The sequence below is a fragment of the Tympanuchus pallidicinctus genome, unplaced genomic scaffold, assembly GCF_026119805.1.
Source record: "Tympanuchus pallidicinctus isolate F22 unplaced genomic scaffold, pur_lepc_1.0 scaffold10, whole genome shotgun sequence".
NCBI classification, from domain to species: Eukaryota; Metazoa; Chordata; class Aves; order Galliformes; family Phasianidae; genus Tympanuchus; species Tympanuchus pallidicinctus.
Window position 1 is genome coordinate 9,501,289 of NW_026294619.1, and position 24,494 is coordinate 9,525,782.

The 24,494-nt window shown below is 35.8% G+C and overlaps 1 protein-coding gene across 2 annotated transcripts in view; it reads left to right on the forward strand.

Moving 5' to 3' along the window:
- Nucleotides 1–24,494, forward strand: part of NECTIN3 (nectin cell adhesion molecule 3) — a 59,775-nt gene that overhangs the window by 24,726 nt on the left and 10,555 nt on the right. For both annotated transcript variants that reach the window (XM_052705768.1, XM_052705778.1), the window contains exons 3-7: nt 4,943–5,239; nt 7,270–7,387; nt 10,481–10,632; nt 22,620–22,758; nt 23,942–24,023. In XM_052705768.1, coding sequence (XP_052561728.1) covers nt 4,943–5,239; nt 7,270–7,387; nt 10,481–10,632; nt 22,620–22,758; nt 23,942–24,023 — 788 coding nt within the window. The remainder of the gene's footprint in view (nt 1–4,942; nt 5,240–7,269; nt 7,388–10,480; nt 10,633–22,619; nt 22,759–23,941; nt 24,024–24,494) is intronic.

The following is a 24,494-nucleotide window of genomic DNA, read 5'->3' on the forward strand; positions in this document are numbered from 1 at the left end:
ATTACAAGGTAATGTTGTATTTTGCCACAATATATTGGTTACTTAAGATAGAGGTTCTAAACACCAACTTATATTCTTACTGCATTTACATCTGTTAAGCTTGACTTTGCTTAGTCTATTTGCTTAGCTTAGTACTTTGTTGCTTTAAGGAAATGCACTGTAAGAGGAGAGGTAAGATGAAGAAATGTAAATGCTTTTCAGGTCACAGAGGCTAATTAATCTATCTAAAACTATAGTTCTTAAAGCTCATCTCCTATTAGCTAGAGCAAAAAAGAAATTTGTATGTCAGACTGTGTGTTCTGTGCTTTCCATTTCTCAAGATAGTTACTAAACTGGCCAAAATGGTCTTTGAAGAAAGAAGAGATGGTGTGTAGCAGAGGTACTTCTGTTGCTAGCTAATTGAATACTACATATGGTGATTTAAATAATTGGTTTGGTTTTTATCCCACTGTATTGCAAAGCTAGAGTTCAGAATTGCAAAAAGCAAAGGCAAGAACCGAGAGAAGGAAGAGCTGCCTCTGTAAGTGAAGTTCAGGTTTTAGACTATCTAAAGAACCTGAAGGTGTACAAGTCCATGGGATCTATTCATGGGTTCTGAAGGAAATGATGAAGTTGCAAAGCTGCTATCCATCATCTGGAAGGTCATGGCAGTCTGAAGTTCCCACTGACTGGAAAAGGGGAAACATTACCTCCGTTTTTGAGAAAGGAAGAAAGATCCAGGGAATTACAGGCCAGTCAGTCTCACCTCTGTGCCTGGCAAGATTGTGAAGCAGATCCTCCTGAAAGTTCTACGTAAGACACATGGAAAATTAAGATGAGGTGATTGGTAACCATTACGGCTTCACCAAGAGCAAATTGTGCTTGTGGAACTGAGTGCCTTTTAAAATGGAGTTACAGCATCAGTGAATATAGGGAGAACAACAGAAACCATCTACTTGCACTTATGCAAAGCATTTGCACTGTCCTGCATGACATCCTGGATAGGGAATGGGCTGCATGGTCACACTCAAAGCTGTGGTCAATTGATCGGTATCCAAATGGAGGTGAAAAATGGCATTTCTCAGGGATCAGTGCTGGGATTGGTATTAAATAACACCTTTGTAGGCAGTGTAGACAGTGGGATCAAGTGCACCGTCAGCAGGCTTGCAGATAAGACCAAGCTGAGTGATGCAATTGACATCCTGGAAGAAAGGGATGCCATCCAGAGGGACCTGGACATGCTTGAGAGGTGAAGTTATGAAGTTCAACAAGGCCAGATGCAAGATCCTGCACCTGAGTTGGAGCAAGCCCAAGCACACATACAGATTGGGTAGAGAATGGCACAAGAGCAGCCCTGAGAAGAATTTGGGAGGTGTCTGATGAAAGGTTCAACAGGAGCCAACTGTGTGCTCCCAGCCTAAAAGACCAACGCTATCCTGGGTTGCATCAAGAGAAGTGTGATCAGCAGGTCAAGGGAGGTGATCCTGCCTCTCTACTCTGCTTTCATGAGACTTCACTTGGATTATTGCATCCAGTTTTGGAGCCCCCAGGAGCCCTCGTTACAGGAAGAACATGGATTTGTTGGAATGGAACCAGAGGAGGGCTATGAGGATGTTCAAAGGTTTGGATCACATCCCCTATGAGGACAGGATGAGAGAGCAGGGACTCTTCAGCCTATATAGGAGAAGATCATAGGGGGACCATATAGTGGTCTTTCTGTACCAGAAGAGAGCATACAGTTATAGAAATATTTCTTTCAAAAAAAGCAAATAATTCAACTTCCTTGTAAATCCAAAAAACCTTGTACACTTTCTCTCTAGACACTGTTATGCTGTCTTTTTGTAAAGTGTGAGAGTTTGGTTAATGGTATCTGATGGTTCGTGTATGTAACACAAAGCTATAGTAGGTAGGCTTAAATTACGTAGCAATTATGAGAGAAGGATTGACATGGATGTGCAAATGAGTTGAGCATTCCTAAATAGGTGCAAGTTTAGTTTAAATATGACAGTGGCTTATAACTGAAATGTAATCAAGATTGTGCAATGGCTTCCAATATCTGTGACCACTCTTCTTCAACACAAGCAAGGTAGCCCATGCCCTCTATCAATCAGTGTCTCTAACCTCCTTGATTATTTAACTGGGCTAATGGGGAGCTGCCACTTCCCTTTCACTCTTATACTTTGGAAACAAGTCCATTCTGCATTTGAATCTTTGTAGAAATGATTTTTTTTTTTTTCCCCAGGTAAATATTGCCTCCACCATATTTTCTATTTCACTTGAGCAGAGCATGATCATAGAATCAAGTATAATGGAGCATAATATTTCTAATAATGGTTAAAGCAACTTCTCTAATATTCTCTTAGATTTTTCTGTGCCACATTTGCTTTTGGTCATCTCTTTTCTAAGTTTCCCAATGTGAAAAGCATGACTGGGAGATGGCAGTAGACCCTTGTAATTAAGGATTCATTCAGAAGATAATTTTCTTAAGCTATAGGTAAAACAACCTGAAAGGCTACAGAATGAGTAGCTGGGTTTCTACTGTTAATTGGCTTCAGTTGCTGGAGTGGGGTAATTGTGAAAGATAACCAAATGAGCAGCTAACTCCTTTTTATCTCTTAGTTGATATGTAGTTCAAAAGCCATGATTTATGGAAAATGTAACTAAACACGTTAAAAGTATGCAACAATAAAGCACCAAAGCACTTGGGACTAGAAAGAGCTATATTTTATCAAGATGAGTTACTTATCAGTTTAATTTTTTCTTTCTGGTGAGTGAAGGTTTATTTGGTATGATAGAATTACTCTATCAGCTGAGGCTGTTCAATCTTAAAAATATCAGATGTCACCTGAGAAAGGAAGCTTACCATTTGAAGGAAAGTTAATATTAGGAGAAACTAAGCTTTTAAAATCCTATATCCTCTGGCACTTAATATTCAAAGACAATTTATTTTAATGAGCTTACTAAGTGAAGCATCATACTGAGTAATCTGTTCTGGGTTTAGAGATACACTGTTAGACATGTGAACTAATAACTATTCCTTCATAAACAGTGGGGAAAAAAATTTTTGAAGGAGTTTTACCTTCAAGAAAAGTTCAAAGAGATGAAATAGGTGAACATTTTTGTTGCACCTGAAAGTTTTAGTGAAGAAACCTAATACTAATGGTGAAGCTTTTTGATTTTGGTGTGATGGGGAGGATGAGAGGGGCTTGGAGGAAAGTACATTAAAGAAAGCTTCAGTTCTCATTAGTGTTAGAGAGTAGGGCATTAAACTGAAAGAGGAGCTCTATTACAGATGTTGCAAATCTAGAAACACTGAATGTAGAATTTGGTAGAAGAACTGTTGCTGTTGGTTTATTTACAGTAGGGTCATTTACATAGCACAGCAGGAAAGGCTGTCAGATAAATGATGCAGAAAGCAATTCAGTCTTGATGGTTTTCCTGAAACAACAGCCAGCCTTCAGTTTGAGGTATGTTCTTCAAGCACTTGTTATATCCTGAGCATAGAAAAGAGAACAGATTTTTTATAAGGTTATCCATTTAGTTGTGATCTTTCATTTAAACATAACTGGACAAATATCATACTTTTTCAGTGATGGATAAGTGGTATAGACTGACCAGAAATCAGCCAAACTGATTCTAGAATCCACTCACACAAAAAGAAGTTGTTATTGTTATCTCTTTCAAGGTATTGTGATCTTGAGAGTATCTTGCCAGCTCTTGTGAAGTGTGCTTTATTACATTTTAATGTGTGCTAGCTTCAGGTTTTTTGGAAGAAATGCTGTGAACTAAATCTCTTCTTATGGGGTATTGAAAAGTGTGTAAGTGGAAAGAATTGCCATTGCTTTGTAATTGAGGACTGATCCATTGAGATGGATTCTGAAGTGTAGTGATGCCTTTACTTTGGAGAGCTCATCTTAACTGAATCAATGCACAAGGATTTTGTAATAGGGTACTGTACTACTGAGAATCCCAGATGTCCCAGTATTAGAAAGGGAAATGAACCATCCTAAAACACAAAGCCTTAGTTCATATCAGAAGCAGAAGATGGTCTGGGGACTTAAGTCGTAACTGGTGTCTATTCCAGCTTAACAAGATTATACTAGTAAAACAGGAAGAAGTACTTAAAGGCTTTACAGCCTGTGGCAGACCTGTGGATCAGTAACATAGCTTCATTTTTAGAGACAAGTTTGCTGTCTAAGTCCTAAACCTGTGGCAAAGCAATGGATTTACAAGGATGTCACGTTCTTTTGGTTGAGCTTCTTGAGTCTTGAACAAAGTATTGAGGTCAAGTTTTTAACGTCTATAGCTGATAACATCTGTATATACACTTTTAATTTTATATATAAAAATTCTGTAAATTATATGCATGAATAATTTAATGCAAAGTTTTTACTGTGTGTATGTCTACATTTTAAATCTTTAAAAAGGCAATTCTTGATTGTTCTTACTTTTAGCCTGGAATTTGTTGTTGCACTTAAGAATTGTAAGAAACTTAAAATTTTAATATCTGGTGTTAGAACACTGAATAAAGTAGTGCTGAAATGACCAAAACTGTCAGTGTAGATTAATACTTTAAATACCGTACTGTACTTTGCAGTACAATTCAGGCTTTCTTTAATATAGGAGGTATTTTCAATCTAATACATAAAAATCTATTTGTTGTCAGACATTGGAATTGAAGCACTGTGGTTTGTGCTTTGAGCCTAACAACTCTGGAGTTCTCTGTCAGAGCTTTAAAAGTAAGGAATGAGCAGCATTAAACTTCAAGTCATGAGCAAATGCAATATTGGTGGGCCAAAGCACTGCAGAGTTCTTATCCTTGATAATCATTTGATCTTATTTATATATTGCCTGTTCAGTGTGAGCTCTGTAAAATGAGTTAGATGAGTGTTGCTATGTGAGAGAGTTAGGTAAAAGTTCTGAACTCTTTCTGGCTTAAATTTACCTTTTTTCTCCCCCGTAGTTGAACCTTTTGTCAGCTTAACAAAAGGACCAAACCCTCTGATTGATGGTGCAAATCAAACAATAGCAGCCATTTGTACAGCAGCCACTGGAAAACCTGCTGCGGAGATTGACTGGGAAGGAGGTCTTGGTGAAATGGAATCCAGCTCCACCTTGTTTCCAAATGAAACAGTGACAGTCATAAGTCAGTATAATATTGTCCCTACACGATTTGCAAGAGGAAGACGAATAACTTGTATTGTGAGGCACCCAGCTTTGGAAAAGGAGATAAGATTCTCTCATGTGTTGGATATACAGTGTAAGTATTTTTAAGTAGCTGTTGCTACTTGATGAATTTACTATAACTAGTGTCTTTATCTGTGTTTAGGTTTGATAGGGACATGTTGAACATCTAATTCTTCAGAAAATTGCTTAGAAAAGCATGTAATAAGGGATCAGCCAGGAATATAAGTCTAGGGTTTCTGTTGTAATTAGAAAAGAAAAAAAAGTCTAGTAACAAAGCTTAAAATAGCATTATGGTTGTTTGAGATTGTGGCTCATGGGTGAACTTAGTATTCATGGTGGTAGTCAATAAAGAAAAACTTACAGATGAAGTTTGGTCTATAAACACCTCACGGTATCCTATGATTTCAGCAGTATTATAGAAATCAAATAACACTTTATGGTTGTAATGACGAGTTTAAAGTATGACTTAAGGGAGGAGGGCATTCAGTAAGTTTAAAATTGTACATAAAGCTTTTTCCTTTCTAATTTGCACAAGAAAACAAGATTGTAATATATTCAGTACCAGTACTTGTTACTCAGCTTTAAATTGTTCAGGTACTGGGTTTGTCTAACTGATTTGTTTTAAATTGTCTTTAGAAGATATGAATATGAAGCAAGTTGGGTTACGACTCTGCTTAGATTAAAACTGCTGAAGAAAATAAGCCTTATGTGTGTGATCTGTTTTTTGTTTTTTGTTTTTTTTTTGTTAAGCAATTTTGTTAAACAGCAAAATAAGCTGTTTTTAATTCTTTCTTTGATATTGTTCTGACTTAAGGACTTCAAAACAGCATACAGCTGAAGGCTGACAGTTTAGTGGGAAGACATCTCATGACTGGAAAACATGAACTTAGTTACATCGGTGTGTAACTAAAGTCTCTTACGCATTTGTTCTATTTGGCAAAGTTTTGTTCAGTTTGTGTAAGGATACTGCTTTGAACTGAGGTAGCCTTTGCTGCTGCACCTCATTCCCCTCTTTCTGAAAGTAATGTTTACTATTTGGGACTTGAGACTTGAAACAACTTTCTTGCATTGGTAGTTTAGGACTTGATAGATAAAGGCTTTGAACTTGTAAAGGATGAACGTTTGCATATTGTCTTGTGTGCACAAATGTCTTCTCTTTCTAAGCAGAAATGAGCAATTGCTCATTTGGACATACAGATCAGTTCTAATCACTGTTTTATTATCAGTGTTGAAATGATGTCTCAGATTTAAGTGAGACCAAAAAAGCAGAAGCAAGGACTACTTGTCTTGACAATGAATGAGATTGAGGCTCCGTATTTAAGAGAAGAATGGACCTTAATAGCTGAAAGTTACTGCTAGCATGTAATTCAGAATCTGCAATGCCACTGCATATAAGCAGCTTAAGAGCAAACGAGAATCGGAGATTCTGTGTGTTGTAGTCTTCCCTTCCACTTGCGGCTTTTAGAAATATTGCTATGCCTTTGCTGTAGGAGCTGTTACAAACTCGTAACGATGGCTCTTTTTTTGCTGTTTTTTTTTTTTTTTTTAACAATTCCTCAGGGTCTCTCTCACTTGTCTGAAGTGGTCCGCTTGCTTTTTTAGTTGCAAAACAACATAGTTGCACGTTACAATGGCAGCGGATAATGGTTAACCTTTTCAACTGGCAGGTGTGAACTTCTTGGTTTCCTAATTACCTTGCTTTTCAAAACACTGCTTCTGATTATTTGCTGTATCTTACTAGTGAGAAGTAGATTTGAATTAGCAAGGAATATGAAAGGAACGCAAAATTGATTCTTTCCTTTAGAATTTCTTCTAGTTAAGTGCTGTTGTTTTTTTTTTTTTTTTTTTGTTAAGAAAACAAAACAAAAATGAGTGGAACAGCTGCACCAGTTAAAACAAATGTATTATGCCCTTTCTAATTTACTGTTATGTATTGTGCTTATGTTTAGGACTGTATTTTATTTTTTTCTGGTGGTTGTGGCTCTTAAAAATCAAAACTAAAACAGCAAAAATGAAAACCTTTTGCATCAAGTTGATCATTACTCTCAGTTTGTGTTGAAAGAAAATGTTGTGGTTACTGATAGGTAAACTATTTTTTGGCAGATGCCCCAGAAGTTTCAGTAACTGGATATGATGGAAACTGGTTCATTGGAAGAGAAAATGTTCAGCTCAGATGTAACGCTGATGCAAATCCATTACCTATGGAATTCATGTGGACCAGGTAAATATTTACAAAAGAAGGACTTGTGACATGATTATGGTGGTATAATCTGAAGTGGTATTGTAAACTAAACAGACTATGTAACTTGTATTGGGTAGGATGTAATGGTGTTAACCAGCCTTCTAAAAATAGGGTAGAGGATTTGTGTGTTGGAGAAGGTCCAGAGGAGGGCCGCAAAGATGATCAGAGGGCTGGAGCACCTCCCCTACAAAGACAGGCTGAAGGAGCTGGGCTTGTTCAGCCTAGAGAAAAGAAGGCTGAAGGATGACCTCATTGCAGCCTTTCAGTACCTAAAGGGAGCCTATAAACAGGAGGGGAGTCAACTCTTTGAAAGGGTAGATAATGGCAGAACAAGGGGAAATGGTTTTAAGTTGAAGGAGGGATGATCTGGGTTGGATGTCTTCTGGTGGAAGAACTTCTAGGGGAAGCTCTTTATTGTGAGAGTGGTGAGGTGCTGGAACAGGCTGCCCAGAGAGGTTGTGGATGCCCTGTCCCTAGAGGTGTTCAAGGCTAAGTTGGATGGGGCCCAGGGCAGCCTGGTCTAGTACTAAATAGGGAAGTTGGTGGCCCTGCATGTGGCAGGGGAGTTGGAGATTCATGATCAAAGTTGACTTGAGGTCCCTTCCAACTCTGGCCATTTTGTGATTCTGTGAATATGGATGGGTATATATTTTTGAAGTTCATGAGCCTGGACAATTTATAGTTACAATTACAATAAAATCTTTGGTAGTTAAATTAGCATAGCCTGTATGTTGTTTTGTATTGGGCAGTTTGATACATCTAGTAGGGAATCGACCATTTGATTAGCTCCATTTTAATATTACATGAAGTAGATTCTAGATATGTGAAAAGACTTATCAATACCTGCATTTTAAAATCTGTAAACTACAGTTGAGAAGGCAAGTACTTCTTACTGAATTGTGGAGCTTGTCATGTTTTTCAAGAGTGTTTAAGTAATTGTCAAGACTGATAAATGCAATATTCAGCTTAATGGAAGCTAAGCTTTGAATGTATATCTCTAGTTTAAATAAATAAAACTTAATGTAGATGGGTGTTCTGAAATAATAGCTTAATTTAATGAGTAAGTGGATGGGGTGACCCTACTCTGAAATTTACTGTGTAGCTTTTGCAGCCGTGGTTGTATATCAGGCAAGAAACAGAAAAAGATGATAGAAGTAAACATAGATCAAAATTGGCACTGGATGGAGATGGATAAATGAAATAAAGCTACTTGAAATTCGTTTGATGCTTGCAGAAATCAAAGAAAGAACTTCTGTGAGGACAATATGAATTCATATGCAGCAGTGTTAAAGTGTTTCTGTTGGTAAAATCATTGGAATATTTACTGTTCTTCAGTTGTAATCCTTTTCCCTGCATTCCCAGTGGCAGTTAAAAATTAGCATATAAAAATGATAATCATTGTAGTGTTGAGAAAAAGCGGAAATGATAAGTTGGCAATAACTGAGTGCTGGTTTGATGGGAAAACTAAGCATTACAGTCATGTAACAGACTTGATCGTAAACATATGCATAGGCGTATAGAGTCAGTATTGAAGAATGGTGTTGTACTGAAGAATTTGATTACACTGAAATGTTTTATCTATATGCTTAAATTTAGTATGATGAGAGATTTCAACATAAAAAAAACTGTTTAAAGTTGTATGCCAGGACTTCGAAAGCACTACTGCCTTTTTCTTCAGGTGAGCTAGGTACTCACTACTTTAAGAACTAGGCAATACAATTATTATTTACAGAAAAAATACCTATAGCTTTTTGCATTTGAAGCTTTAGAAGTCACTATTAAGTCACTAAGGCAAACAGTAAGTCAACTTATACATGAAAGACTTAATTTACTGGAGTAAAAGGAGTGTGCTTTTTTGCTTTAGCAAATATGAAATTGACCTGAGTAGCTGTAACACTAATGAATGTTGAACTTTTAAGGAGGCAAAAATTATGCGTAAGGAAAACTTGAGTTGTTTAAGGAGGCAGACTAGATGTATTGAAAGTGTGTGCTTTGTAGTGTTTTTCAAATCATAACTTTTTTTTTGGTGTGGTATCCTAGAAGCTTTAATTGCTGCAAGTGCAATGTTGTCTTTGCTGCTTAAGGTTGTAAGGAATATTTTAAAATGCTGTGTATATTGAAAGCTCTATTCTACTGTTTACATTTGTAACAAATTGACTATCTTATAATCTTCAAAATGAATAATTTAAAATATATTGCTAATCATTTGTATCAGCTTCATATAGCTGTAGAAACTCTATGCAATAGTCTTCAGAAAAAAGAGGGAAAACTTCACAGGTTAATAGCAAACCTAGTATGATGTTGAGGTGGCTTTTGTTTTGATGCTGTTTATCAAATCTTATTTGCTAAATGCTTGTATGGTATGCAGGCCTGGTGATCATGCTTGATTATGGAGTTAGTTAACTTTTTAATGGTTAAATGAAAGGAAGATGAGGTGCAACAAGATTGATTTAGGCATTAGATCAGGCATGTTTCAATAGGCACTTGACAGCTATGTTAAAATAGCTCCAATTTCTGTGTCTTTTCTCTTTTGTTGTGCTCTCATAGTTGTTATTGAAATTATGTTTAGGATGCTTTGGGAAAATAGTAGTTTTGGAGAAGTTGGTTGATTTTTTGAGTGCTTTTTGTCCAGTTGATTCCTGAAGTGGATCACTAAGCATCACACTGAATTAAGATGCTGTAATGTAGAAGAGATAGATATTAGGGAAGGCAGGTTAAGAGAGAAGAATCTGTTTCAGCTCCTGCTGGGAAATGTTAGTGATTTTTATCCTGTAAATTAAGCTTGCACTGCCAGAAATATTCTTTAGTATGATAGCTGAAATGGCTGAAAAAGACAGTTATATTATCTTGACAGCAGTATAAATTCATCCTAGTTTAACTATTAACTTCTATAGCTTGATTTAGTTTGTTCCTCCATTGTTTGTTTTGAGATGACTTCTTTAGTTGTTTTAATTTGTAGGTATCTTGCGAGTGCCTTACTAGCCTAGTACTAGATGCATTTTAACCTAATTACTTTAGGACTTTGGTCTTAAGGATTTACAGCTGAAGTATAGCCAACTGTTTTTGTTTTAGGCTGGATGGACAGTGGCCTGAAGGACTGCTGTCTGTCAACAATACTCTGCAGTTCAACAGCCCATTGACTTACAACTACACTGGGACTTATATCTGTAAGGTGACTAATTCCCTTGGTCAGAGAAGTGATCAGAAGACTATCTACATATTAGGTAAGTCTTACTTCTTAGTGACAACAATGTGTTGACTCTAATGTTTACAGTAGTTGAAATAGCAAATTTCAGGCATCAAGTGGCGCTTCAATGAGTCTTTTCATTGTATGTAAGGTAAGTATGGAGTTCAGAGCTACAGTGAAACTTGGGATCAAACTGGCTCTTCATAATAGCAACAAAGAGTAGAAGTTCTTATGGTTGAGTTTGTTGCCGTAGCGCTTCTGAGATTTACTTCTTGGTAGATTAACTTGGTTTATCCAATTCTACCTTGTGTTTTAGTAAGACTTTGACTACAATAAATAATACCTGGTCCATAATGAATGTTAATGGGGAACAGCTGTCTTCAGAGAAGTCAACGATGCAGAACTCCTATTTGCTCATCTGCGTGGCATAATACAGGAAACTGGTTCTTCTTTTTAGCACTTGTTCTGTTGTGAAAAATACTTGTATCTATATAACAAAGTACTGTGACACCTTCTCTAAGAGAACACCATGATTTAACAAGGTATACTTGAATAGCATTGTGCAAATGTGAAAAAGCTCTCCCAAACTCAACAATGGATTGCTTAAATTAATATATTGGCACTTATTGATCTAATTTTAGTTATCACTTAAGGAAATAAGACAGGAAAAACTAGTATTTCACTTCTTGTGTGTTATTGCTTTTCAGTAAGTTCCCAACAGTAGTTATTTCACAATATGAAGGAGCATTAAAATGTATTCTGACAGGTTACAAGCTACATGAAAAACACAAATGATTTCCTAAAAACATAAAACTAAACACAAGCGCTCAAAAGGTTGAGATGAGAATGAATGCTTCAGATAAAAACTGAAGATAGAGGATGCCTAAAGCATTGTCTGTAAATTCATTTTGGGTAGCTAGCAGCATTTTTAGAAGGGACAGTGGTTCAGTTAATCATACTGACGTAATCATGCTGCATGTCAGTCTTTGCTCCATGGAGGACCTTTGTGGAGAGCTGTTCTGAATAACTATTTAATGAGCTAGTTATCTAGAAATGTCTAAGTACTTGCAGACAATGGAATTACTTAAAAACAGAACATTACATTTTACATGAAACTTGATTTGTGGCTATGCAACAGTCTGAAGATATTGTTCTATTGTGAGAATTAAATCATGAAAATTAGCAGAATGTCATTTGATTTGATGAAATATGCTCCTGGAATGTAGCATTCCAATACTCTGTCATGAGCCCTGTACTAACGTTACAGAGGGGAGAACTTGACCCAACTTTGTAACTGTTGGAGTTGTCAATTCTGTGAATGCTGTATGCTGTCAGTAGAACTTCTTTCATATGACTGTCACACATAAAAATATAAGACTGCAAATATAATTTGAATGATAATTTACTAACATACTAGAAGGGCAAGCATGAATTCTCAGACTAAATTTTTCAAAAAGTGAAATAGAAATGCATGCCAGTTGAGCTGTAGTTTAAGGTTTCTTCTAGCCCATGATAAACAACTAGAACTAGTTTACAGCAAAGATAGTTAAGCTGCATTAATGTTTTTTGTGTGCCTCTTTCTCAGTTTTACTTAGTACTACTTATTTTTGCAACAACTACAGTGCAAATCTTAAATTTTTTTTTGTAAGGTTCAATTTTGGAACTTCCTATCTAGAGATCATTCAAGACTATGGTTCTACAAGTTATGTGAACCAGTAATAAGAAACACTTTAGTTGAGGCAGATTAAATCTTGCTTCTTAAAAGTGTAATCATTATAATCTTGGGGCATACAGCATCGTGAACATCCAAGAAAATATGGGTGACTTTTCAGGCAAACGAGAATCTGGTGCTACACCAGTGCAAATAGTGTTCAAATAATAATAATAATAATAATAATATGCATTAACTAACACTAAGTATCTGACATATCTGTAATCTCTTCTAAACTACTTAGAACAACAAAACAATTAAAAGCAATGTATATCAACTTATGGAAGAGTTGATTAAGGAAGCAGTGAGGTGTTCATGAAGTCCAAAAATTGTATTGCTTTCAGAAATTAATATCAATCTCATTTATCCGTGACTATGAGAGTAACTTTTGTGTGTTAACTGGATTATTAAACAACTGAAATGTGCTTGAAATTATGTAGGGTGAGTAGATTGTGTGAAATGTCTCTTATATAATAACCATCCTGGCTACTTTGTGGAGGGGACAATCCAATCAGCATAAAATGAGACTGAACTAGTAAAATTTAAAGCAAGCTGCTTACTCCCTTTTTACACTTAATTCTGTACTTAACTGATCAGATACTATCTAGTCATGATGAGTGACACCTGTGAACGTCCTTCTTTCATCATGCAAGCATGTAGAGTCATCATTTAATTTTTTATTTCTCTGTCTTAATCATCTTCCACTGTATAAGACCTGGCTAGAATGTTACTTGAAGCTCGGAAGCTAGTGGACGAAGCTATGTTATCATATTATCTTTCAGACTTTAATAATGAGCCTGTCAAGGGTGACTTGTGGAGTTAATGTTTCTGAGCAGTTATGGTACTGGTAATTGTAAAGCTTTAGAAAGTAGATAGCTATTGATTTGAAATGTGTCATAGGTTTGGAATGTAACCTGAGCAAAAATATTTTTTGCCTTAATATGCATTAGTATTTCAAAATTGTTTACAGACATTGTTTTACTTTGACCTTTAGCTTAATACCTTTGAATTCAGGAGACTATAAGAGTAGCTGACAAGGATTAGATGGTAGATACATTAGATTGTAGCTACAGTGAATGATCTGTCTTGATGAATTGAGCAACATTAAAATGGTATCTAAAGCCAGGGGGGTTTCTTTAATTTACTGGTACAGATATCTTAGCTTCACACTTAGCTTCACAGTATTTTGTTCGGTGATGTGAAGATACTTTCCTTTGCTGAACAACTATACAGAGGAAGTCATGCTGCTTATGGGATTTGGAGGTGATCAAGTGTTGTTTTCTGATCTAGCACTGCAACAACAAGACTTCCAAAACTAGTTTACAGCTTAATGTGTCAACCACCTAATCTGGTAAAAATATACTGACTTCCAGTACTTCATGTAAAACAGGATTCTTATTTTCCTGGCAATTTGTTCCTTTGCTTACATTGTTGTGGCCTAATTCCTCTGCATTTAAGAAGTGACTGGTGAGATTTATGTTCAGATAAGCTCATACTCGCTTCTTTTATCACCTCCTTCAAATCTTCTCTCTAACAATTTCAAATCTTCTTTGAAGGAGGTAGGTTTTTCTTTGAAGGAGGTAGGATGTTCTTCATTTCATGGTAACAGCTGTGTGGCCATCCAGAGCATGGCTTGTCTTTCATGCTACTGTCGCCACTGCTGAAAGTACCACCCACCATCTGCCTTGCTGTATTCTTATCCACTGCTTGATCTTCATAAACATTCAACAAGCATCAGTGTCAGTGGGTGCCGTTTTTCTTGGAGGAATGGAGGAATTCAGTTATACCCCTTTGCTTTGTATGCATCAGATGCCATTTTGTCAGGCAGCCTCTCTGCTACCACCTGCTGCAAAGCAACAGAACATTGATGGGGAGGTTCAACTTTTACTTCTCTACCACCATCATCCTCCTCTGATGCTGTTGACTAATATAATAAAATAGGAGTCATTAATTTCAGAGCAACCCTTGTGCTAAATACCAAATCATTTACTGTGGAAAAATATTGTGCTCAGCAGTTTGTTTTTGCAGTGATATACTGGTTGGTACTAAAACAGAACTTAACTTTTTAAAGGTAATGATCTGTCTGATTCTAAGGATTGCCTCTTTATTTACATGTCTTTAGGGCTTAGCTTCTGTTGACTTCGAAGATAAATCTAGAGCATTTGAACAGTGATATGCTGCAAGGGGATTGAGAAGGGCAGATACAGTGTTTGGGGTGTTAGGTGAATCATGTAGTTTACTGAACTTCATTATATAAATTAACCTAAGGTACGGTTCATGTATTGGAAGAGGTGGGAAAACCTTATCAAGAACCTAATTTAAGGGAAGAATAACAATTGCATGACTAAAATAAAGCAAAACCACTGCTGAAAGATGTTACCAATATTCTCAGGGAATATTTGGAGACAAGTAATGGAGAAGAAACAAACTATAACTGTATCAGGACTATGGTGCATTTTGAGAAGGTACTAGAGCTATGCTTGATATAGAGTTCATCTCACCTTTCATAGTAGAAATGAACTTAAAGCAAAAGTTACAGTATGCTGTTTTATGCATCAAGGGATTGAGTTTTTTCAGCAGTGGTAGAATACAGGCTTTTGACTTTTCCTGGTTTAATCAATTACAGTTCCTATTTTAATGAGAATAATAGCCATGTATAACAATAATACTTTTGTGCTTCTTCACTTGTCCTTACTACTTCAGCATGTACATCTTAAGGATTTGAACAAGGGCTCCCAACACAGTAAGAGAAAGAGATAATGTAAAATGTTGTCATAAGTTAGGAGGTTAAGAAAAATATCAGTAGGAAATAGTTTTTAAATTACCATATAAATAATTAATGTGGAGTTAAACAGTGTGTTGTGGAAAAGCATAAGAAATGCAAAGAAACAAGTTGCTGATGAGGTGAAATATTACTGTTGTGAAGACAACTAGTTGGCATGTAGCATCTAGTTTTTCTAGGTTGTGGTGGTCAAATATGCTGGGGGGAATTGTCCGAAGCAAGCTCTCTAAATTGAGATGTTATACAAATGAAGTTTTATGGAGTGGAGGTAAGGAACTTCAGTATTCTTGTTTTCAATGTTGTTTTGTATTTGTGAAATATGCTTGGAGTGGAAAGTATGGAAAAATTATCTGTATGTTTTCAGAAAGCTCTGTGTAAAATGAGAAGGTAACACTTCATGTTCCTGATCGTAATTAATCTTACAAATAAGGAGAGCTGTCATTCTCTTACGGTAGAAGATAGTGACACAGATGGACAATAAAAGTTGCTATGATTATACGCTCCAGGAATGCATATAAACAGATGCTGAATTGCCTCTACAACTGTAGTCATCTGGAGATCAAGATGCTAACTAGGGTTTGTAGATAATGCAGTTCTACAACTTGATAACTTGTGAATAAGATCTAACAAATGTACAAAAATCTTCTATATTAATAACAGTATGAAACAGCAGTAACAATTATGTGTGGTAATTAAACTTTCCAGGATGCATGTGCTTGTGAATGTGCAGGATAAGACTTAACCTCATTATCAGAGGGAAACGAGTAAAGAATTTAGTGTATGTTTCTGTGTATGTACATCCTGGAAGTAAATATTGCTGGTACTATCTGAAATTGTATGCTAAGCTAACATCTTGTATCTAAAGTACATTTTTCAAGAAGGAGAGGCTCAAATTTAACTCCTTGATCTGTGGAATTATAGGACATGGGAACCCTGGTAAATTTGGATTACTTAATCTCTACTTCTTTTTTAAATTATGAAACTCACTTTAAATCCATTTTAACTAAAATCACAATCTGAACTCCTCTTGTTCATTTTGGTAGTGCATCTTCCTTGTTCAATTTCCTGTCTTCTGTCAAATTAATTCATTTACGTATGCCTCCCTAACAAATCACCACTTATACATAATCAGGTAATATGACTATCTGCTTTGAAAGTCTATATAAAATGTAACATGTCAAGCTTAAAATGTTAAATTGAAATGAAATCTGTCTAAAATACAATATACAGTCTGAAATACAATATGCAATGATGATCAATAAGGCAATTCTGACTAATGTGAGAATTGTCACAGTCTCTGAATAGTAAAATTACAAATCATGCATTCTTAAGCTTATGTTTCATCAGATAACTGGATGCTTAACAAATTTCCAGTTCTAGCAGTTTTACTTTTTGCGGTGGTAAATTGAGGGTGCGTCTGTAATATTTAGTAGTTTGATGAATCTTGCTTATGGGCATTTAAATAACATGGCTACCTGACTGTCAGTGTAATATTCTCTCTAAAATACTTAAGCTGTAATAATATGTTTAGAATTAATTGCTTTACTTTTTTTTTTTTTAAACTACCTTACATTGGGTGAGGCAGAAAGTTATTTTTATTTACTTCACTGCTGAAGTAGAAACTGGTATTGCATGTCACCTCAAAGTTGGCTGGGATAATTTCAGAAAGCATCTTTGTGTCAACCGCCCAAGACTTGAAACCTTGTCTTCAATACAGCTGCATACATCTCCTCCAGTAAACTTAAAGAGCAAAGGAAAAACTTAATGCTCAAGAAGCACTCAGTTTCTGGCAGTCTCTTGTTTCCTTGCATAGTCTGACAAAAAAATTATTATTTTTTTTTGTTTTTGAATGAATGGAGAATTGTTTTGAGGAGTCAAACTGGTTTCTAGGAGGAATGGGAGAGAACGCTTTTTCACTGCAAATCTCCTAGTTTTTATCTTGAAATTCTGAAAGCTCCTTGTTCAATGTAGTGTTATGGAGTTTAATACATGCAATTTTAAATCATGCTTCCTAGGGTTATGCTAACCCTAAGATGAAGCTGAGTAAGGTATTAATGCAACAGATTTTGGAGAGAATAGCTTGAAATCAGTAGTTCATGTGCTGCTGAGTACACAACTCATAGTTTTTCATTCTTATAATACTTAGTACCTTGAACAATATGTAATGGGGGAGTTTGGAGTAATTTATTCTATGGCATAAACAATTTGATTGAATATTCCTAATTGCTGTCTGGAAAGGTAGGAGGAGATGGGGGTTTTATGTAATAGACAGCATTCTTCCACAAGGGAGGTTAATTCTGAACCATGAACATCTGAGTAGAAAAGCAGCTTGCTTTGAGTGCAAGATAGCTACTTAAATATAATTTTTCTTGGCACACTTGAAGGAAACTTCCTATCCTGCAGCACAGATCAAACTAAAATATACTGAAGTGGTTCAAAGCTTGTAGAAAGTGTAAGACTTCATAGTAACATGAACTTGAGAATGAAAAACTATTCTTGTAGAACATACCCATCAACTTTGCTTTCTTAACTGATTTAGCTTGCATTGACATTCTGTGCCTTTTCTGTGTCTTGTCTACTTCTTTGCTCTTTTCATTAGATCCTCCTACTACTACCACTCGACTGCCCACGGTTCCCTGGCATCCTTCGACTGATGGCATCACAGGTTTAGCAACAGAACCTAGAGTAATAGATTTCCCATCATCAACTTTGCCAGCAATGCAGGAAGACACTTGGGGTACTGTCATCGGTAGTGCTGTGGGTGGGGCCCTCTTCCTCATACTGGTCAGTGTTCTGGTTGGAATTATCTGCTATAGGAGAAGACGGACGTTCCGTGGTGACTACTTTGCTAAGAACTACATTCCACCATCAGATATGCAAAAAGAGTCTCAAATAGATGTTCTTCAGTCAGATGATGTGGATTCTTACCCTGACAGTATAAAAAAAGAAATAAAGCATCCAATGAACAGCTTAATATCTAAAGATTATTTAGAAGACCCTGAAAAACCAGAGTGGAACAATATAGACAATATTAACAGGTACCAGGAACGTTATGAAAGACCAATGGATTACTATGAAAGTGGAACACTGGGGATGAAGTATATGGGTGGTGTTTGTTACGATGACAATGAAGAAGACTTTGTTTCTCACATAGATGGCTCGGTAATATCCCGGAGGGAGTGGTATGTGTAGTAGCCACTGAAAACAAAACTTGTATTCACCGTTTCTTTTCATTGGCTGATCACTTTCAGATTGTTTATACTTACATACGAGGAGGAATAAACTTTTTGAAACTGATTTTTTTTTTGGAAGGTTTTTATATTGTGACTTGACAACTGCAAATATTGAATTTGGGAGAAATGTATTTGAGCTGCTTTTTTTTTTCCCCTATGTTGTACTACTGTCTTAGATTTGGGTTTGAAAGCAGAATGCTTATAATACAGTTTATGTCAGAGGTTAAAGAAAAAGCTAAATTAAAGTTATCCATCAAACTTGTTAATGAATATGAAGTGGCTGTCTTGGGTCTCTGATTTAAAATTTAAAAAAAAAGTTTACGTAGTGATCGAATAAAATTTTGTGGGGCATTTATTTTGCAGATGTAGTAAGTGAATTACTCAAATCTAGCTGCCATCTGTGGTAATCTTAATGCTTCTATATTACAAATAATTTACCAGTTACAATGAGTTACAGTGGAATCAAAGCTTTATTTTTCATTTTCTTTCTGCACAAAAATGAATACCTCTTAGCATTTTAATGAGCCTTCTTGTAACGATGTACTTAATAGAAGTCATTGCACTGAAAGTAACTTATCTATGGACAAGGTTTTGAGAAGTAACTGTAAACTAGTAAAAGGCTTGTTTGAATAAGAAAATTATTTTTGTATAGTCATTGATTTATAAATCTTATGTGTATATATACATACAATATGGTATTTTGTTAAGCCTGTACTTGTCAGGATGTCAGAATCTTTTATTGAACATCAGTCTCCTTTTGCAAGTACAGTGAACCCTTTCTGAAATGGGTGTCTCAAATTTAAACTGGATGCAGCTAGTAAAAAAGGTTCAATGGATTTCTAAACTGGAGGTGGAAACCAACTTGAATATTTTCTGGGATGCCAATAAACATTGTGTGCAAGAGGTGTCAAAATGTTTGCTGGAGTTCATACAACTAGAAGTTAAAACAATGGTTTTACTCTGCTTCTGTGTAAGTTAGAATGTTTCCTTTGTTGAGAGTATCTAGAACTTCAGATTATTATTAGGGAAGTGAACACTTGCACAGCTGCTTCATGTAGTGAAAACATGCAATGCAATGATGCAACTACAGAATCTTGTAAGACAGCAATTAAAAACGTGCAGTCTCTGTACTGCAGTGGATTTGTTTTCACTGCAAACAATTTAGCGTTTTAACAGTGTGCTTGAATTGTAGAAAAATGGATTCAGAATAAGAAGGAATGGTGTGCAAATGCCATTTTAAAATGTCTAGCATGGAAAAAAATGAAGCTGAGAAGTCTTAGGATTTGAAGCATGAAAAAGCAGGGGAAAAAAAAACCACTTAAATTTGAAATGAAATGGGTCACATGCTTGCAGCTACTTCCTGAGTGGAGTTTGTTGCTGGAATTACTTTGCTATCCTCATGATCTTTGGTAGTTTAAAGCATTTAAAGCTTTACAAAAATAGCTGTTTTGAGTGTTGTAGACAATACACTGTGATTGCATATGACTGCATGTCTTCAAAAAAAAAAAAAAAAAAGATTAAAACAGTTTTATTTGAAATTCAAATGGAAAACCTTCCCTAAACAACTCAAGTTTACATCTGGATTAATGGAATACTGATACATAAACCAAAGGCTCAAGAACATTAGAAAATTATATTGTGTATCAGTAGCTAGAGAGCAAACTCAGAGTTTGTTTCTAGCTAAGGGTTCTGATGCAAATTACTTCTGGAATAAAGAGACCATACCTCTCTTCAAACAACAGTACTTGATATGTCATCTTTAAAAGATGGTGTTACTTAAAAACTGTACAACCATAAACATTTTCTCCACATGGTTTATCTTTTCTCTGTGGAGTTTTTTGTTGCTTTTTAAAGAAAAGGATATATATTTAATTCCCATTGGTTAAGAAGTTGAAGTGTTTTGGTGTTGAAACTGATAATAGGTAGAGGGCATACAAGTGTTGCCATGTTTTTGTATATTATGTCTGCTGTTTAAAGAAAAAAAGATTGTAAGTTTAAATGGCTGTTGTGTGAATAAACTTTTTATTACATTCTCGAATATAGGTAGTGTTTAAAAAGTTTGACAGACACACTTAAAAACAAAACCACAGGCATTAGGAGCTATTCTAATTAGACTGTTAAAACAGCTTTTTAGCATCTCCTCTTGGAGACCCTAACCTTTCAAAATGAATTGCTTTAGAAATTACTTGAAGACTATGAACCTTAGGAATAAAAGATAGTTGCTTTCCATACAATTGCACTTCAAGCACTGTAGATGCGCTGTATAGGATAGAATTTGGAAAAGAACCACAACAAGAAAAAGCATCCTCTTTACTCAGCTGCTGTAGTTCTTCTTTAACTATGCGTTGTAACTTCATTCCCATCTGCTTACACCTATTGGTGATCAAAGAACGATGTAGGTGATGCTATACATCTTAAGTGCTCTCTGGCTTGTTATCGTCTCAAAGTAGTCTGAGTTTTCTTATTGTTCATCTTATTACACTGAAAATCTGTTATCTGGTCAAAGCAGTTCAGAAAAGTAAATTAAGTGAGCACTGCAATAATTGCACTTCATTTTTTGTGTACTTGACATTTACTTGGATATTGCGGTGTTTCCTGGATGGAAGCGAATGAGTGGCTACTTTTCTCACGGCAGAAACAGAGTTCTGTGTCTAAGCTTTTACTGAACCTAGTCCTGTGTATTAACTTCTGACAACACTTCCTTAAATGAGATGGCACTGAGTGTAATCTAAATTTAAGCCATTTAAAATGCAGCAATTGATCTTTCTGTTGTCTGATGTGCCCATTTTTTTATGAGAAGAGGGGAATTAAAGTTTTCATATATATGATTCTTGCGTATACGCTAGTATGTGACTGGCAAATGAGGCTTGTGTTACAAAAGATGTATGGTAAAAACAGTTGTCACCTAAAGCGATACATTACACTGATTTTTCTGCAACATGTTTGTTAAAATTAACAGATAAACACATAATTTCCCAAATTAAAAAAAAAAAAAAAAAGCACACAACACCACCATCTTAGTTCTTTTTAATACAGTTTTTTTTCTGTTGCTTAAAAATGTAAGTGGTTCCAGGGGATTATTGTTGCCAGGTCTTTCATATGCTTTTTTCTTTTGAACTCAGGGATGAGTAAAGGGGTGCTTTAGTCCAGCGTAAAATGACATTTGAACTGCTGAAGAGTAATTAATAAAACAGCTTATATAGTTGTTTTGTTCTTGGATGTTTAGGCAGCTGAAAAGGCTCTTAGAATTCCCTCAGCTAGGAAGCTAAATTGAGGAGGATTGTTTAATGTTCAAAGAAAGGATATGAACATTTCTGAAGGGAAATAAATGGGATACGTTGCATTAGAAATGTAGCTGTAGAGCTGTGTTAACTTGAAACGTCTTCATTGCTATCTTTCTGATTCTGTATCAATACAGATCTGAACAGTTGTTGCTGTATGCCACTAGTAATTTACAAATAGTGGTTTTAATGAAGCCTGTGTGAATTATTCCTGTTGCACAACTTTTGGATAAGTTACTGGAAGTTGGGAATGTTGAATCTAATGTTGAAGCAAGAGCTTGCTAGCAGGTTCACACTTTTAGAAATCTTCTACAACTTAGTGAATTCCTGGTGTAGGAAAACAAGTGACGTTTAACGGCTGACGTGTGCTCATTCAGTATGACAGTTCGTTAAGCATAAGATGTAGCACTGCTATAGTCAAATGAAAAACACTTTTTTTTTTTAAAAGAAAAAAATGTTGCTGTTCTTCACATAGCCCCCCCTTATTTGTACATGCTAGTACAAATGGCTGTTTCTCTTAGCTTTAGGTAGTAGAGAAACATAGCCCTAGCAGTTGCTTTTAGTGTGAGCCAAGCATAAATGAGTTTGCATTGTTCTTCATAGTATTTATTTTCTTGATTGTATATTTCACTTTTTCCTTCCTGTAGACTTAATTTGAAGAGATCACTGGTAATATCGTAGTTCTTCCAGTTTTTTTAATTCATACCTCGTTCATGTAAATAGTATGTGTTCATCTTCATCTTGCCATGGAATTTAAAATTGGAGCACGTAGCTAGTATTTTTTTAAAAGTAGTCAGTGAAATTGATATGCATGTCTTAAGAGTTTGCTTAATTTCACCAATTTTTGAAATGGGCGGCTGGAGCAAGGATCACAAGAGTGCTAGCTAGTACGGGAAGTGGCTTTCTGTTTGGTGCTGGAGAGAAGAGGCCTTCCTCAGAGCAACACTGAAATAGCTTGTTTGAGCATTGAAAGTATGTGAACTTCATAAAAGTGTAATCTATGCTATCACATTGCAGATATGCCATTTAAGCAGACATCTTCTGTTGCTGTAGCAGGGGCTGTGATTGGAGCAGTCCTTGCTCTTTTTATCATTACCATCTTTGTGACAGTGCTGCTGACCCCAAGGAAGAAAAGGCCATCCTATCTTGACAAAGTGTAAGTATGTACTGAATTTTTTTAATTGAGCACAATGTGTAGAAAATACTTAGTTCATATCGTAATTCAAATGACTGAGCTTCTTTAGAATCTGTAAGTGGTCGTAATTTTAGGGCTGTATTCAGGGTAATCACATAAAAACCATTTGCTTTTTTTTAATGAAGAAGCTAAGGATTTGTTTCAAAGGTAGTAAATATTCATTTACATATTCTTCATCTTAGTTCTGTTTTCTCTTATATTTTTCTAATTGCTTAGAGTTTGAGCTAGAGGGTAGAGGGAGATCCATTTTGACTTGCCACAGACATAAGAATTACTGGCTTAATTGTAACCCAAATATGGGTTTATATAATATATATATTATATATGTATATAATATAGCCCAAATATGAAAGTAAATTTTTGCTCTGTAGAAGTAAAGGTCCGCTAACATTTATCTTACTGTGCATGTGAAATGAAGCAGGCACCTATAGGTACGTATGCTCAGGAACAACTGACTTAATGTGCTTCCTGGCACATTACTTGTTAAGCTTCTGATACAGCGCATGGTTTCTTGTGTTAAGCACCAGACATCACAGAATTGTGGGGGTTGGAACGGACTTCTGGAGATCATCTAGTCCAATCTCTCTCCTAAAGCAGATTCCCTGCAGTAGGTAGCACAGGGAGGTGTCCAGATAGGTGATATGGACATGCAAAACTAAGCTAACAAATTCTGGAGGGATTTAGTCCACGTAGCTACCATGTAGACCTGATTTGGAGCATGCGTTAAAAAGTGACAGTGGTGAATATCTGTAAATAAGTTCTTGGATTTTTTTCCACATATACTGTACACAGTTAACACTTAAATTATATGGGAAAGGAATGTCCCTCATCTTTTAATGCTTATTGAGGACTAGAATAATATGCTTGAATCTCTCGATCTTGGAAGAGTCAGGTGTTACCCTATAGAGGAGAAACTTCTAAAGTGACTAGAAATAACTGTTTGGCGTCTGTTTCTATTAGATTTTATAGTTAAAGAATATATACATGAAGTCTTAGGCATTTAAGTTATTAGCCTTTTGCTTTTGCTCAGAAAGCTCATAACCGATTATGCGCAAGACTTTAGTTACAAGCTTTTTCTGACCATTCAGCATGATTTACAAATATGGCTTGTCATCCTCTCATACCTTGATCTTTTTTAATACAGGATTGATCTTCCGCCCACTCACAAACCATCTTCACATGAGGAGAGAGCATTCTCTCTACCACAGAAAGAAACTATGATTCAGGTGAGTAAGGGATTATACGTAGAGATAGAAAGTGTTAACTTTGGGTTACTTTACTTTGAATTTTCCTTGCTGATAATGTACAGAGACTGGTGGTTCATAACTAAAAGGTTTCTCTACAGATGTGATATCTTAATGTTTATGTTTTCGGTGTTAATGTAGTCTTCAAAGATTTGGGAGCTGGTGGATAGATCCTTTTTGTATCTCTAATACTGTTTGATAGACTTCGTTACTATTGAAGTAGAAGTTATGCTTGAGATTCTGTGGTGATTGAGGTAATATATGTAGCTTGATTTAAAAAAAGCACCTGTTGTATGAGGAGCAGAAACATATATTGGACTTAACAAAAGACTTGAGCACCATGATCTTTTTTTTTTGCTGGTAACAATTGCTTTTTTTATAAGTTACTATGGTTTGAGTGGTTGGAATATTTTGGTGTTGTGGCTTTGCTGTCATTAACTCAGAGTATGCTTT